This window comes from Lethenteron reissneri, chromosome 36 (genome assembly GCF_015708825.2).
Source record: "Lethenteron reissneri isolate LAM-NWPU_2019-01 chromosome 36, ASM1570882v1, whole genome shotgun sequence".
Taxonomy (NCBI): domain Eukaryota; kingdom Metazoa; phylum Chordata; class Hyperoartia; order Petromyzontiformes; family Petromyzontidae; genus Lethenteron; species Lethenteron reissneri.
In genome coordinates, this window is record NC_083814.1 from 1062825 (window position 1) to 1081017 (window position 18193).

The 18193-nt window shown below is 43.5% G+C and overlaps 1 protein-coding gene across 7 annotated transcripts in view; it reads left to right on the forward strand.

Annotated features, from left to right (window-relative positions):
* Positions 1-13565, forward strand: part of AXDND1 (axonemal dynein light chain domain containing 1) — a 49380-nt gene extending 35815 nt beyond the window's left edge. For all 7 annotated transcript variants that reach the window (XM_061566349.1, XM_061566350.1, XM_061566353.1 and 4 more), the window contains 6 exons: positions 1905-1971; positions 3055-3141; positions 4195-4311; positions 5610-5671; positions 6651-6859; positions 11028-13565. In XM_061566349.1, the coding sequence (XP_061422333.1) occupies positions 1905-1971; positions 3055-3141; positions 4195-4311; positions 5610-5671; positions 6651-6859; positions 11028-11137 (652 nt within the window). In that variant the 3' untranslated portion in view covers positions 11138-13565. The remainder of the gene's footprint in view (positions 1-1904; positions 1972-3054; positions 3142-4194; positions 4312-5609; positions 5672-6650; positions 6860-11027) is intronic.
* The last annotated feature ends 4628 nt before the right edge of the window (positions 13566-18193 follow it).

Below are 18193 nucleotides of genomic sequence, written 5' to 3' on the forward strand. Positions count from 1 at the left end.
AATGTATTACTTGCTGTTAGTAACTCAGCTTATTATAGAGTATAGTAAGTATACTGATGGTGCGATGCAGTTTATACTTTAGTTTTTTATGTAGTTTATACTTTAGTTTTCTATGTGGTTGTTGAGTAACTGCAGCTACATATCATTAACATTCCTTTCCTGTGTTACTGCTAATCCCTGCACCCCCCTTGGTTGCTGCTGATCCTGCATAATGCATGGGCATAATATGACTTTGACACCCCCCCGCCCAACGCCTACGCATTTTCCATGAATATGCTAAATTCCTCTTCACATGCACATTCTTTTTGTTAAGGCGCTCTTCAACCCCCAATGCAGCTTATATATAAGCTCCTAGTTTGGTAGTGTCTCATTCTTCACCTGAAGACGGCTGCTTGCGTTGTAGCCGAAACGTCGTGAGAATTGTTTTATTATGTTTTATTTTTATTATTTTATTACTTCCCTTCTACGTGACTTTACCGAAAGAAACAAGAAGATGAATCCCTGCAGTCACGAAAGCTTTAAATCGAAAAAGCCACTTCGTTGATCAATCATTTGTGGCCAGGTCGCTTCTGAAAAAGAAGCTAATAGCTCAGTGGGCTTTACCTGGTAATATAAAAATACGTGACTTCTTTTTTTTGTGTGATTTGCTTACCTTTCCTTTACTTTTCACTCCTTTTGTGTTTTTGTATTTCTGACCCACCCCTTCTGGGCAGCTTTATATCTCATCGGATTCCCCCAGTATAAATAAATATTCTGATTTAGTTTTCTTTTAAAATGCATAAAGTGGCCATACTGGCTACTTGAGGCTTCTAAAGAACGATTATATCACTACCTTGCCCACTGCTTTGCCAAGCACATGTGATTTTAATTCAAATCAGAATGAGAATCTTTATTTATGGTGGAGGAATCCGATGAGCAATACAGTTATTGTTCACAGACTACCACTGGGATTGCCTTGGCACCACCACAGTGTTTATGGTGAAACAGTGTATTTGTGCTTACCCATCATGCTAAACATATTCTCCACTGAGAGGGTTGACCACACATTGACTAAATAACCCATACAAAAAAATGTTTGTGGTATAATTGGGCATGTGAGATTACAAATTGCACACTTACATGTACACTGTACTGACATTTTGCAAACTGCCCATATTTTATTAACTAATAGTGCTTTCCAATAACATGTGGTGGTGGTTATATGTACTTTTTTTTAAAATCAACAAATTACTTCCTGACATGCAAATCACATAGAATACTCCCGACCTCATCACATCTCAGAAGCTAAGCAAGCAGGTTTGAGCCTCGACATTGCATGGATGGGTGACTACCAAGCACATCAGCTTGTCATAGGCAGCTGCGGGGCTGTGCTCTGTGGTGGGCAGCAGCGGTCAGTCCAGCAAAATCCCTTGTTGTACTGTAATTTCCATATGCCCCATATTTATGTTCATTATCTTCACCAACCCACACTGACCAGCGTTGTGACGTACGGTCAAATAATCCCCGTGACCTACTTTTAAGTTTATTTTAATTTCTTACACGGATGATCCCATTTCGCCAGTTATCCAGCTATCTTACACGGGAGATCCCTGGTGCTGTGTCATCATAGTGGCAACAAAACATGCAAAAATGTCAATGTTGCAGAGCACAAGCACCAGGTCCTTACGGAATATTGCGCAACTAATAAACAAGGCATTTGATGGTCGTAAACGAGGTATTGCATGGCGTGGCGAGACCCTCATCCAGCAGTGGATAGACAACATGGCCATCGCGGGGTTGAGCGTAGTGGTTAACGCACTGCGCCGTGAACCTGGCAAACGGTATGCGGCAAGCATCAACAGCTGCGTGCGTGTCGAGGTTATGGAATTATCTGCAGTGTGACGCTCGCCGCTGTGGTTGTGCAGATGCTGTGAGGCTGTGGCGGCGTCAAGTGGAGGCAGCAGAGAGGGCATGGCGCTGCGAGACCTGGAGGTGGGGACATTGCCTCAGTGGTCATCAGTGTTATTATTATGGTTGTTGAGTGGCTCGTGGAGATAATGGTCTGCCTGTATCAGTCTGGCAAGCACTGCTCAGATTGCGGGGTCAATCCCTGGGCCCCCAGTGCCACAGTGGCGAGATGTTAACGACCTCGCCTGGTATACAGGAGGTTGTGGGTTCGATCCCGACCCTGACGCCTGTATATTTGGAGTTTGTATGTTCTCCCCGTGGTCACGTGGATTTTTCTCCACCAGTTTTTCCCTCCACATTTAGAAACATGCGTTTAGAGTATTTGGCTATTATAAATTTCCACATGATAAGCCACATCGTTGAGCTATTATTTATGGCCAAGTCACTTCTAAAAAAGAGCTACATAGCTCAGTGGACCTTACATGGTAGAATAAAAATGAGTTTATAGTTTTTAAAGACCAGCATGTGTGTGTGTGTTTATATGCAGGTCGTTTGTCTTCCCCCCCCAATGTTTTATTCCGATTTTTTCCTCCTGTGATCCCTTCAAATGACCTGTAGCCCATACGGTAGGGGCAGCACTTTCTTACATGCCCTGCCACAAAGAGTGAGAATCAGAATCTTGATTTATCCTGGAGGAATCCGATGAGTATTGAAGCTCTTTTTCACAGATGTCCAGCAGGAGTGAGTCAGAACGTTACAATAACAATCAATATAAGCAACGATAGGAGTGCAAAGTATAGGAAAAGTTAAATCACTAAAAAAATTTAAATGAAGTAAAAATTTGCAATTGTATAAGTAAACCAATTCCAAAGCTTGGACAAGGCAGTAAAAACAACAGCAAAATCAGTCCCAGATCACACCAAGAAAACAATACATAGTCCATCAATAACAATGCACATTAATATTGAACTATCGATACTGCACGGGTAAGAATGAAAGCTACAAATTACATTTGCAAATGCAATTGTAATGTTCGTCACAAGACAGTCAAGCAGATATTTTACAATTTTCTCGTTTTTTATACATCACTGTGAGCATACTTGCGTGCGAGTGTGCACGTGTTTTGCATTCACTGAATATTTTCGTGCTGTTTTTCACTTATTGCAGGTGGAATATTCTGAATGGATGGAAGTTAGTCAACTGTTGCTGCTTGAACTATCGTCTCATCAAATCCCTCCAGCGGACACTGCCGAGGTGACCGCTGTTTGTCTGCGGTTGCCCCGTCCACATTAAAAAGTCATCTTGTGTGCAAATCAGCCACGATATTTCTGGATTCACCTCACTCAGTCTGGAGAATAGGACCGAGTGATCACTACACACGTTTCGTCACTGTAAATAATTCCACTTTATCTCTACTGCACAAATCACATTTTTCTGTGACTGACATCTTTTACATGATGGTGCGATTGGAAATGGTATTTTTGTGCTTGTCTCTGATCACGTGGGAGGCCCTCATCCACTCATCCAGCAGTGGATTGACAAAGGGCTGTACATGTTCAAGATAAATGTGGTATGTTATGTATACAATGTGAAATGTCAATCATAATACTCATCAGAAGGGCTTGTTATAACAATCCCAAGGGCATCCTCCAGTCTGCAATTATGTCTGATTAATGTTTCCTACAGAACCACAACAATGTCCACGGGCAACTCGGATATGGGTGATATCTGAATCGCAGCTTTGATCTGTGCCACATCATCACGCGTCATGTGGGACATGAACAATGTATGTCAGCGTAGCGGCGCCACTGCTGGGCAATAGGGAGCACTTTCACTTGTCTATTTTCCACCATGGCAACCTGTGAGCAGATGCCACAAAGGAACCTCCACATCACCAACACGCAGCAGAGTGCTGTGCCCTCTGCGTGTGCGGCGAGAGATGCGATGCAGACGTCGCATTGTAACACGCACCACCCCCCCCACCAACCCATGTAGCTGCGTGCCTCCTTCTGTCCTTCATATCCGTGTAATGCTGACCTATGTGCACATGAATCATGGGGACAAATACAGCTCGAATAAGGATCTGTCACGCATTTGGTTTGAGAGTGATTAAAAACCAGTGTACGTATATATGTTGAACTTTTTCGCAACGTACGTAGCCAACCGTGCTAATTGGAGGTGCGGGTGAAGGAGAATAAATTAAAGAAGTACATTTTCAATCTAGATTTAAAAGTGCATAGCTCCAGTGGCTTCCTAATATTGGAAGAAGTATATCTGAAAGCGTGGATTTCTTGGCGATGTTTGCAGACTGAAGACAAATGTTCAGATGCTACGGAGAAGAGTGGCCCCACCGTGCAGGTGATCGGACACGACGCCAACGTGGAGGCCAGATCCCTGAGCAAAGAGATGTCCGCACTCGCATTGGTATGGCTCCACAGCAAGCACAAGGCTTGCAGAGTTAGATTGTACGGTGGCATCTCGAACTAACATTCTTCAGGGTACTGGAAAAATTGAACATTAGATTGGATATTTCCTGCCATAAAAAGGCATGCATTTTATGCTGTCTGATTTTCATTCTCTGCTTCTCTTTCTCTTACTGCCTCTGATGCTGTACTGTTCTCTTACAATCTACTAATTCTACAGCCCTGTTTGTGCAGTCTCAGTGTTACATCTCTCTCTGCTTCTTTCTCAGTACAGCACCTTGCCTCTCCTCTCTGCTTACATCTCCATGTCGTGAGTTTCTGCTTCCAAAAAACGCCTTCGGTTTAGAAACATGCAGCTCCTCACGCATTTTTTCTTCTTCACAAAACCCAATGTAAAATATTGTAAATATCACGTTGAGTTGTTGATACAGATGGCAGCTGAAACGAACGCTGCATTTTACAACATAAATTTTACAACTGCAATGGTGATAGTTGCTGTCATGCTGATAAAGGCACATACGGGTGCTTATGATGAAGTGATCTCGATAGCAATTAACATTTTAGAAATTTTACTTGTTTAGCTTTCCCCTCATACACTGGCTTCTGAGTCACCAATCAAACGCACGGTCGTGAAATGTGCAGAGCAACGCTGCAGCATCAGGGTATTCGTGTCCCAGAGCCTCCGCGTGAATCACGTAACGAGCTCTCAAGGTTATCTTGTCTACCTGCCAGCTTTGTAAGCCTAAGAAAGCCAGTGTAATCCATGCAAGGTATCGCGGCGTATTAATCACATCCTAACAAGAAGGCTGGCGGCAGAATGGTTAAACTCCTCTCTTTGATGTATTGTCCACACCCCAGAGATCTTTTATCCTCGGTGTAGACATGCATTTCACCTGGCAGCCAGTTGGCATCGGGGGCTATACATTATTTGTGGTTGGACCCTGAAGATTACTTTGCATTCCTATGAGAAAAGTGAACCGCGTTTTGTTAAAACGTTAGTTAGCACGGCCAATTGCATTAAATTTCCTCGCTCAAGATAAGCGATGCTCCTGTAGCATACGTCATTCGCTATAAATTTGTTTACATCGATGTTTACGTCGTGAAAACCCAGTAAATCCTACATTGGACGTACTGCTGAAACACAACTCCTCATGTCCGCAATGTTAGTTGATCATTTGAGCTGTTTTTGCAGACACAAAGGAGGAATGTTATCGCGACGGGCATTTGCGTAGTTTTAAATACAAATTATTTTACCTGCTTGCCATCCTCTTTTGTAATGTTGTGTTTGCTTGTACACAGGGTCAACAACTTCAGACATATAATGCGATGGCTACAATCAAGCAGCTACAAGCACAGATATTGTGAGTAGAAATAAACTGAGCACCCAACGTCTTAACTGTTTAATCTAATTTACAAATGCTATCAGTATTTTCTTTGTTGTGAGATGATCGCACCAGTCAAGTTGCACAAAGTTTATCCGGAGCAAGGCCACTCAGAGGTTTCGGAGATCCGGTGCCGAATTCAACGTGGGGCCCCCCTTTATCCCACCATCCACAGGATCGTTGCAGGGACCATCTTCTGTGTGAGGCCCAGCTCAAATTGCCCCTTCTGCCCGTCTCCTCTGGGCGGTCCTGATCAGGAAAGGGTTAAAAGATTGATTGAGTGATTGAGATTGATGGGAGACGCGTCGAGGCTTGGAAGTACAATTTAGCTTCCCTTTAACGTTTCCCTTTCTTTTCTTTTTACATTCCACCTGGATATTCCCTCGAGATGGCATATTATCGAGGGTGTCAAGTGACACATCGCAAGCACGTGATCACACATACGATTTAAATCTATACCATCTACTGAATGCATTTATACAATGAACATCGTGGGATCTCACTCTGCACTAAGATAAAAACTAAAACTATTTATATTTTACCAGGTAAGGCCCACTAAGCTATATAGCTCTTTTTCAGAAGCAACCTGGCCACAAATGACAGCTCGACGAAGTCGCTTATCATGTGGAAATCTATTGCAGCCAAATACTCTAAGCGCATGTTTCTAAATGTGGAGGGAAAAACCGGAGGACCCAGAGAAAAATCCACGTGACCACATTGGAGAGAGACAGGCATAATACAAATATGTAGGTGTCAGGGACGGAATTGAAGTCACAGCTTCCTGTATACCAGGCGAGGTAGTTAACATCTCGCCACCGTAGTGTCCCACTTGCTCCATTTGTTCCTTTGTGTGGGCTCAGCCACATTGCTTGCCTCTTAGCAGCCTGGGGGAAGCAGGCAGGCAAGGTTCCTGAGCATTGAGGTTCCTTGCAAGGAGCCGTGCTGCTGACCCCTACAGGAGCACGGAGGCGCGGGCGCAGAGCGCGGAGGAGTGCGTGGCTCAACTGCAAGAGCAGCTGCGCACAGCTGACGACAGGGGGGAGAGAGACGCGAGCAAGGACGGGCTGGGACAGAGCGAGGAGCAGGGAGAAGGTGGAGGAGGACGAGGGAGGGCGGTTTCTCATGTGGAGGAAGTCGCTTCCACCGGTACAGCTGCCGGCGGTGACGGTGAGACCACGGCACCGGCGCTCACTTGCGTCGCCCCACACCCGTGCAGCACATGATGCTCTAGGCACTGTGGCCTTGGGGAGACTTTCCCAAAAATAAGTGGATGAGAGTGGTCAGAAAAGGGTCCCTGGAATCGTCGTCGTCGTCGTCATCAATAGGAAGTAAAAACAGATTTAGCAACGTAAAGTTTTTTCATTATAAGTACAAAAGCTCTCAGCCTGGTCCAGACCAGCAGCTTAATAGAGCAGAACTTGTGACCATTTATTTGTTTAGATCGCCAAATCAAAGAGCTGAGATAATATTCTTTGGGTCTTCGGGTAAAGTCACGTAGATAGGTTCAAAGAAAATAACAAAAAACTACGACGTCTCGATCACAACACAAGCGATCGTCATCAGGAGGAAAAAATTAACCCGTAAAAACAAAGTTTTATTTTATTATTTATTTCTGTTTTTCTTGAGTAAGAGTTTCATTTTTATTACATTGGTATTTTAAATTAAATATGAATTTTTTTTTTCCTAAAAAGTGGAAAATTTTGGAAAAAAATTTTCACGAAAATAAATTGTCACACACAACGAGTCTGTGTGCAAAATGTCAGCTCGATTGGATCACGGGAAGTGGGTTAAAAAACGACCGAAATATTTGCACGGTCGTAAGCGCGCAAGCAAGCAAGCAAGTGAACTTAATATAAAGGATTTTAAAAAAAGAGGGGGAAAGCAGCTGAGGCAGACTGTTTTAAAGGTTTAAAATGGGTGTAGCCCAAGGGTCGTAAACGAAGTGAGCAGGGCTAGTGATGTTAATGTGAGAAATTAGCATGTTAGTGTATGATCGGAGAGCGGTCTCCACGACGAAGGGTGCGGAGGTGGCTATGTTAATGTGAGGGATTAGCATGTTAATGGAAGATCGCAGAGCAGCAACGTCGAGCTGGGCGAGCGTCTGAGGACGCTGTCGCCTCGTCTGAAGACGCTGTCGCCTCGACAGACCTGGTTTTCACCTGAGGACGGCTGCTTGTGTTGTGGCCGAAACGTCGTGAGAATTATTTTGTTATGTTTTATTTTTATTATTTTATTACTTCCCTTCTACGTGACTGTGAATGTAAATTCAGAGTCAAAAATAACTACCAACATCGGAAGGTAGGATGGAAACATCACAGCCAGTTGTGATTTAAACTGGTTAATAATGTCCTTCCAATCATTGGTCAGTTTGAAATTGTGTCCGTGTATTTATATCTGGATGGTTTCATGAACGAATCTTTGTTCATAGCCAGTGAGTTGCAGAGTAGCTTCATCTTGGAGAAATCAATTTCGTGTGAGCCCACCACATTAAAACAATGATCAGCCACGGCCGAGGTATTGGTCCCACCATGTTTCAGATCTACATTATGTTCACGAACACGGTCCGAGACATGTCGCTTAGTTTCCCCCAATGTACAGTGAGGGAAAAAGTATTTGATTCCCTGCTGATTTTGTACGTTTGCCCACTGACAAAGAAATGATCAGTCTATAATTTTAATGGTAGGTTTATTTGAACAGTGAGAGACAGAATAACAACACAATCCAGAAAAACGCATGTCAAAAATGTTACAAATTGATTTGCATTTTACTGAGGGAAATAAGTATTTGACCCCCTTTCAATTACAGGTAATGAGCTGAGATTAGGAGCACACTCTTAAAGGGAGTGCTCCTAATCTCAGCTTGTTACCTGTATAAAAGACACCTGTTCACAGAAGCAATCAATCAATCAGATTCCAAACTCTCCACCATGGCCAAGACCAAAGAGCTCTCCAAGGATGTCCGGGACAAGATTGTAAACCTGCACAAGGCTGGAATGGGCTACAAGACCATCGCCAAGCAGCTTGGTGAGGTGACAACAGTTGGTGCGATTATTCGCAAATGTAAGAAACACAAACGAACTGTCATTCTTCCTCGGCCTGGGGCTCCATGCAAGATCTCACCTCGTGGAGTTGCAATGATCATGAGAACAGTGAGGAATCAGCCCAGAACTACACGGGAGGAGCTTGTCAATGATCTCAAGGAAGCTGGGACCATAGTCACCAATAAAACAGTTTGTTAAAACACTACGCCGTGAAGGACTGAAATCCTGCAGCGCCCGCAAGGTCCCCCTGCTCAAGAAAGCACATATACATGCCCATCTGAAGTTTGCCAATGAACATATGAATGATTCAGACGACAACTGGGTGAAAGTGTTGTGGTCAGATGAGACCAAAATAGAACTCTTTGGCATCAACTCAACTCGCCGTGTTTGGAGCAGGAGGAATGCTGCCTATGACCCCAAGAACACCATCCCCACCGTCAAACATGGAGGTGGAAACATTATGCTTTGGGGGTGTTTTTCTGCTAAGGGGACAGGACAACTTCACCGCATCAAAGGGACGATGGACGGGGCCATGTACCGTCAAATCTTGGGTGAGAACCTCCTTCCCTCAGCCAGGGCATTGAAAATGGGTATTCGAGCATGACAATTACCCAAAACACACGGCCAAGGCAACAAAGGAGTGGCTCAAGAAGAAGCACATTAAGGTCCTGGAGTGGCCTAGCCAGTCTCCAGACCTTAATCCCTTAGAAAATCTGTGGAGGGAGCTGAAGGTTCGAGTTGCCAAACGTCAGCCTCGAAACCTTAATGACTTGGAGAAGATCTGCAAAGAGGAGTGGGACAAAATCCCTCCTGAGATGTGTGCAAACCTGGTGGCCAACTACAAGAAACGTCTAGCCTCTGTGATTGCCAACAAGGGTTTTGCCACCAAGTACTAAGTCATGTTTTGCAGAGGGGTCAAATACTTATTTCCCTCATTAAAATGCAAATCAATTTATAACATTTTTGAAATGCATTTTTCTGGATGTTTTTGTTGTTAATCTGTCTCTCACTGTTCAAATAAACCTACCATTAAAATTATAGACTGATAATTTATTTGTCAGTGGGCAAACGTACAAAATCAGCAGGGGATCAAATACTTTTTTCCCTCACTGTAACTACTGCCACAGACACCGGGGTATTGCATGTCAGGGATCACATCATTCACAGATGGGGTCAGATCACGAATTTTACGTGCTGTGTTGAATCGGACCTCGATCTTGTGTTTGTTCATGATTTTGGAGATCTTTTTGGTGACCCCTGCTATGTATGGCAGGCAAGGTGATGGTTTTGATTGGCTCCTCAGATGTCCTATCCCAACGGTTGAGGTGATAGCTTTATGGATTGTGTAGTCTGAATATCCATTCATCTTGAGAGCTTGGTGTACGTGTTCCAGTTCACTGGCTCGGTGGTGATGGTCGGAAATACATCGAGTTCTATGGTGTAGAGTTTTGATGAGGGAATTCTTCTGGGATGGATGGTGGTGGGAGTCAGGTTTTAGATAGGCATCCGTATGGGTGGCTTTCCTGTAGACAGAGTGTCCCATTGAGCCATCTGGTTTCTTTTCAATTAAAACATCCAAGAATGGTAACTTACATTTACATGCAAATTTCTCACTTTAACAGCACTAGCCCCGCCCACGTCGTTTATGACCGTTGGGCTACACCCATTTTAAACCTTTAAAACAGCCTGCCTCAGCAGCTTTCCCTCTCTTTTTACTCCTGATGACGATTGCTTGTGTTGCGATCGAAACGTCGTTTTTTGTAAAAAAAAAAAATTGTTCTACGTGACTTTACCGAAAGACCCAAAGAATATGAATTCCTGCAGTCACGAAAGCATTAAGTTAAGATTTATCTCATCACTTTATCTCATCACTTTCTCTCTCTTGATGCAGTTGTGCAGAGTTCCAGATGCGATTCGCGGATAGCCAAAATTATATATAGCAAGTTCGTTAAAGGAATACTGTATTTATTAATGTGCATAAAATATGGGGTTGTGAGAAAACAAGAGATGCATTGCAAAAGCAGAGCAGGTTTATGATAGAAAACACAAACAACATTTCCAATGTAATTGCATCTGCTGGAATGGACACGAGTCACTCGGTGGAGTTTGATTAAATGGTTAACCAGGCGTTTGAATGTTGTTGGACTGTCCCTTTAAATTTTAAGAAGCAACTTCACGTGAACTGTACGTAATAAACTCAGCAGTGCCACGAGGAGAGAACCCGGTCCCACGATGGTGCCGAGGAGGCGAAGCTTGCTTTGAGACCGTTTGCGCTCTTTCTGTCTTCCTTTCCAGGAAAAACGTTGGGAATCCCTGAGCAAAGACACGACCTCTTGGGAAAGCCACGCTCTGCCGAGAAGCTGAGTAGACCCAGCAAGTCCCCTCGCGGTGGCAAGAAACAATAAACTAAAAAACGTAATTTATATTTTACCAGGTTAAATCCCACTGAGCTGTTAGTTATTGTTCAGGTGACCTGGCTACACTTGATAGCTCATCGAAGTGGCTTGTCATATGTGGGAAGTTATAGTAGCAGACAAAATAATCTGAATGCGCTTTTCTAAATGTGGAGGGGAGAAAACCGGAGGACCCAAAGAAAAATCCACACGGCCACTGGGGGAGAGAGAACAAACCAACTCCAAATATAAAACAGGCGTCGTCAGGGTCCGGAATCGAACCCACGTCCTCCTGAGCACCAGGTGAGGGATAAAATTAGCAGCGTTTATACGAAGGCGGCTATGCGCAAAACAGCAACGTGCTTAGTAGGGAAGTGAGTCCAGGAATTAATTAAATTTCTGAGAGGATGCAGAGTGGATGCCGCCACCACTCTCAGACGACAGCTGATCAGAAGCTTTCACATGTGCTAGAGCAGTGGGTCGCCCCTCGTTAGGTTCTCCCATGCTGAGCGACACACAAGCCGATCTGTAATCTTCATCTTTGCTGGTAAAAGTCAAAAGTTAAAGTGATTTTATGCTCAAATGAGCACCGAGGCTTTGGTGTTTATGTCGTGTTTACAGCCCTGAGCCAGTGGTGGAAATTCATCATCCACGAAGTGGGAACAATTTTACTGACCCTGGAGGGATGATTGGCTGAGTCAACCCCCAAACCAGGATTTTAACTCGCAACCTTCTGATTGTGCGCGGTTCGCTCGACCGCTGACCCACCTGGCGAATGGTACGATTTTGGTGGTGTACCATTGCTGAGAAAGGGACTGTGTGGTGGATTAAAACTCATCAATACACATTCATAAATAACAGTACCTTATAGGGGAATATATCTCACACGTGAACGTTTGGGCAACGGTCCGTCTTCGTAGCAGAGATCAAGGGCCATTGCCCCAAATGTCACCTATTGTTTTCCTCTTCAGGACCACATGTTGTGTTTTTGCTATTTGTGCTTGTGCACCACTGCCAACGTGGTGAGCACATTTTCGTTGTTTAACGCTGGGATGGATCGAGCGGTGGTAGCTGGAACTGCGGGATGGCGAATGGAGATCCCTAGAGAAGCAAGTTGAACGTTACCTGTGTTGTATGCTGCCGTGACGATGTGTAATTAGTTGTGAAACGTATTATGCTAAGCGAATTAAAGTTTCCGTGTTGCTGTGGAGGCTTTTGGGCTGCAAGAGATGACCAGCACTTGACGGCTTCTGCAAGTCATTGACTCTTACAGCACTCCTATCCTTAACGGTGTGGCGTTCATCCTGTCGATACCTTGTAATTTTGATGCCCTTAATAACGCAATATTGGAACACAAATGTTACATGGCTTGGCTTTGGATCTTCTGTAAATGCCTTGGATATAAATACCCCGATTTACATCTCTCCCTTTTATGTCAGTTTGTCGTTTCACAAATATGTCGTCACTTTATTAATACCACGACCTAATTTGTATCGCCTCATCCCACACTTATGTCGCTGACAGCGTCATCCGTCCTTTCTCGTATCGTCACACCTTTGAGGAATCCATGCCCGACGTATTACGGTGTCACAGACATCATCCTGTAGGAAAGTAAATAGACGAGGGTGAGTTGCAGTAGCGTGGTCGCCGCTGTCCCGAGTCTCAAGAAGATACAGTGGGGAGATGTTCCACCACATATTGGTGGGTGGGCCATGTTTGCCAAGGCACCAAATCTCATTTTATGCGGTAAAAAGCTGAAAGCGATACATTTCCTTTCCCGTTCAAATGAGCATTGAGGCATCATTGCTCATCTCCTGTTCACAGCCCTGCAGAGCCAGCGTTGTAAGTTACACGTTCCATTTCACCGAGTAGCTAAGGGGTATTTGAAATTTATAACAAATTAAGGGATGACATGTCTACGAACAGAAAATGAAAACACGTGGCGGTGTAAAAAAAATCATTGTACAGTAATTTTATGTGCAAGATTCATATATGCGTACAACGGTTCATAAGTAGGCTTTACAAACTGTGGTGGTTAGTATATAAAGGGAATCATTTATCCACAGATGTGCACTAGAAATTAAAGTGTCGGCAAAGTATGCCTGTTAAAACACTTCCCAATGTCGGCATACAACATTAACTTCTGGGATACGTCATATTTCTGTTTCTTGAATGGCCTTTACAGCATAGCATCAACAATACTACTACGTCACTTTACCGAAAGAACCAAAGAGTAATTCCTGCAATCAAGAAAGCTTCGAATCTAGTTTGAACCACCTCAACGGGGAGGATTTGCCGTTTTTGTTTCACACTTAACTTCCAATTTAGCAATCTTTGGAAGAACGTAATCAACCAGGCTATTATTTAACTGCGTGTTAACCGACTCTCTGGGTTGCATTGCATGACACTTACTAATTTTAATAAACTTGCTTTTTCCGTACTTTTTTGTAAGTCTATTGTCTCTCCTCTGGTCGCTATGGGCTGGAATTCCACACAACTCTCTCATTGTTTTCAACCCCCCCCTCTCGATTTAAGGCCTCGACACAGAGGTGTTGTCTTTCTGTGTGTCTATGTGTGTGTCCCTCTCTGTGTGTCTCTGTGTTTTCTCTCTCTACTTGTGTGTCTGGCTATGTGTCTCCGTGTCTGTGTTTTGTCTCTCTCTCAAATTTAACAATCTTTGGAAGAACGTTAATCAACCAGGTAGGATGTTGACTGTTGTTAGCCAACTCTCTGGGTTGTATTGCATATTTCTAAGTTTGCTATGTTTGTTTTCTCATTCATTCGTACCTGATGATGGTTGCTTGTGTTGCAATAGAAACGTCGTATTCTATTATTATTACATTTATTTTCTTTGTATGTGACTTTACCAGAAGAACCAAAGAGTAATACTGCAAAGTTCCATCTTGATAAAATCACATTTGCAAGTCCCATGTGCTTTTACTGGAAGGACCGCATTGGTAACCTGTGTCAGCTAAATTAAAACCTGATCACAACTTTCAAGGTCCAGTGAATTTTCCTCCATATTTACATGCACTCCACAGCTTGTGATGCGTACTGCGCTACCATTATGGATTTTGTTTGTAGCCCTTCGCTGTGGAATACTCTACTCTTTTGCTATAGCATTGTTAATTCTGTTCATTTCCAGAGAATGAAGGAACTTCTTTAGAACATGTATTTTAGGGACATTTAAAAACAGTGATTTGTCGACTTGTGATGTGCTGCCAGTACAGTGCTTAAATTTAACTACATCGAGAAAGCTTGCATTGTATATTGCGCAGTGCTTTGAGACTTCAGAAAGTGAGATATAATTTGCGTGGAGCAAGATGTGTAGCTTCCACGTCATGTAATGTGGCGGCAGCTCCAGATACAATAACCTCGAGCAGAGTTCTTCAATTTACGGCTCGCAGAGACATAGAAATATCCAGATGAGTGAGATGGGATATAAACAAGAGGGAGATGAGAGAGCTGGGTGACAAGATGTACACATTAGTGGTCACGTGCAGATCTTAAGACATCGGCTGACATATTTGAAGAATTCTAGATTTGAAGCTTTCGTGACTGCAAGGATTCATATTCTTAGGTTTTTCGGTAAAGTCACGTAGGTAAAAAATCAAAATTAAAAGTAAAATATAATTAAAATCACGACGTTTCGGAGGCAACACAAGCTTCCGTCTTCAGGTGGAACCGTCACAGCCCGACAGCTGTATCAAGTAAATGAGAGATTACAGGAGATACCACTCCATATATATAATGGTTGAGGGAGGGGGGAAGGGGCAGGAATGGCCCACTTTTTATTATTATGGTAAGGTGCGGTTTGAGACTATGAATAGACTGCATAACAAAAGACTGAGCCTTTATTATGGAGAGGTTCGGTTTGTGACTACGCCTAGCCTACATAATAAAAGTATGAAAAAAGAAAGCTAAACCTGGTAGAAAGCTAAACCTGGTGAAACAACTGGCTGTCCATCAGTAACCTGCAATAGTTTTGTGTCAAATAAGATGGTCCAAATAAGTGTAGTTAAATCTTTTTTGCATGGTTAATCACATCTTTCCAATGATTACTCAGTTTGTAACCATCATCACGGTTGAAATTATGTCTGTGTTTGTATATTTGTATGGCTTCGTGTACAAACCTTTGATGGTAGCCAGAAGGTTTGCAGAGCACCTTGGTCTCGGAAAAGACAATTTCATGAGAGCCCACAGAGTTGTAGCAATGATTGGCAACGGCCGAAGAATCAGTTCTGCCGTGTTTCAGATCTGACTTGTGCTCGCGGACAAGATCAGAAACATGACGTTTCATTTCGCCAATGTAGCAATCACACACAACTGCAACTCAATTTGTAGACTCCAGGACACTATAAGTCAGGAACGACATCCTTCACAGATGGAATCAGATCACGGATTTTATGCACTGTACTGAATCGGACTTGGATCTTATGTTTGTTTAGAATTTTGGAGATCTTTTTGGTCACGCCTGCTATATATGGTAACGTGATAGTTTTGGTCGGAGTTTCATGTGGCTGTTTCTGTATGGTGGGAGAGACAGCTTGGCGGATAGTGCGGTCAGAGTATCCGTTCATCCTGAGGGCCCGATATACATGTCTTAATTCACCGGCCAGGTGGTGTTGGTCAGAAATGCCATGGGCTCTGTGGTATAGCGTTTTGATGAGAGAATTCTTTTGAGATGGGTGGTGGTGGGAATCCGGTTTCAAGTAGGAATCTTTGTGGGTGGCTTTCCTGTAGACAGAATGTCCCAAGGATCCGTCAGGTCTCCTCTCAAACATAATATCCAAGAATGGTAGTTTACCATCTTTCTCCACTTCCATGGTGAATCTAATGGATGGGTGTCTAGAATTGATGTGGTCCAAGAAGTGGTTCAATGCTGGGAGGCCATGTGGCCAGATGACGAAAGTGTCATCCACATACCTCTTCCACAGGGAAGGACGCAGGGTGGATGTCTGGATGGCGTCTGATTCAAACTTTTCCATGAACATGTTGGCTATAACTGGTGACAAGGGGGAGCCCATAGGGGTACCCTCATTCTGTTTGTAGAAGGTGCCATTCCAGGTGAAATAGGTGTTGGTGAGGCAATGCCTAACCAACGCAGGTACATCAGAATTCAATCCATGTTGGACTAAGTCCTCAATTATTGTTAGGGTGTCCGGTACTGGGACTTTGGTAAACAAAGATACTACATCAAAACTGATGAGGATGTCATCAGGAGATAGTACCATGTCCTTAACCATAGAGACTAATTGGGTTGAGTTGAGTACTGCCAAAGAGGTCTTGCCTGTGAAGGGAAGCAGAGTATCTGATAGAAAACGGGCTACAAACTAGCCCGTTTTCTATCAGATACGCTGCAAGACCTCTTCGGCAGTACTCAACTCAACCCAATTAGTCTCTATGGTTAAGGACATGGTACTATCTCCTGATGACATCCTCGTCAGTTTTGATGTAGTATCTTTGTTTACCAAAGTCCCAGTACCGGACACCCTAACAATAATTGAGGACTTAGTCCAACATGGATTGAATTCTGATGTACCTGCGTTGGTTAGGCATTGCCTCACCAACACCTATTTCACCTGGAATGGCACCTTCTACAAACAGAATGAGGGTACCCCTATGGGCTCCCCCTTGTCACCAGTTATAGCCAACATGTTCATGGAAAAGTTTGAATCAGACACCATCCAGACATCCACCCTGCGTCCTTCCCTGTGGAAGAGGTATGTGGATGACACTTTCGTCATCTGGCCACATGGACTCCCAGCATTGAACCACTTCTTGGACCACATCAATTCTAGACACCCATCCATTAGATTCACCATGGAAGTGGAGAAAGATGGTAAACTACCATTCTTGGATATTCTGTTTGAGAGGAGACCTGACGGATCCTTGGGACATTCTGTCTACAGGAAAGCCACCCACACAGATTCCTACTTGAAACCGGATTCCCACCACCACCCATCTCAAAAGAATTCTCTCATCAAAACGCTATACCACAGAGCCCATGGCATTTCTGACCAACACTACCTGGCCAGTGAATTAAGACATGTACATCGGGCCCTCAGGATGAACGGATACTCTGACCGCACCATCCGCCAAGCTGTTTCTCCCACCATACAGAAACAGCCACATGAAACTCCGATCAAAACTATCACGTTACCATATATAGCAGGCGTGACCAAAAAGATCTCCAAAATTCTAAACAAACATAAGATCCAAGTCCGATTCAGTACAGTGCATAAAATCCGTGATCTGATTCCATCTGTGAAGGATGTCGTTCCTGACTTACAGTATCCTGGAGTCTACAAATTGAGTTGCAGTTGTGGTGATTGCTACATTGGAGAAACGAAACGTCATGTTTCTGATGGTGTCCGCGACCACAAGTCAGATCTGAAACACGGCAGAACTGATTCTTCGGCCGTTGCCGATCATTGCTCCAACTCTGTGGGCTCTCATGAAATTGTCTTTTCCGAGACCAAGGTGCTCTGCAAACCTCCTGGCTACCATCAAAGGTTTGTACACGAAGCCATACAAATATACAAACACAGACATAATTTCAACCGTGATGATGGTTACAAACTGAGTAATCATTGGAAAGATGTGATTAACCATGCAAAAAAGATTTAACTACACTTATTTGGACCATCTTATTTGACAGAAAACTATTGCAGGTTACTGATGGACAGCCAGTTGTTTCACCAGGTTTAGCTTTCTACCAGGTTTAGCTTTCTTTTTTTCATACTTTTATTATGTAGGCGAGGCATAGTCACAAACCGAACCTCTCCATAATAAAGGCTCAGTCTTTTGTTATGCAGTCTATTCATAGTCTCAAGCTGCACCTTTAATCATTGGAAAGATGTGATTAACCATGCAAAAAAGATTTAACTACACTTATTTGGACCATCTTATTTGACAGAAAACAATTGCAGATTACTGATGGACAGTCAGTTGTTTCACCAGGTTTAGCTTTCTACCAGGTTTAGCTTTCTTTTTTCACACTTTTATTATGTAGGCTAGGCGTAGTCACAAACCGAACCTCTCCATAATAAAGGCTCAGTCTTTTGT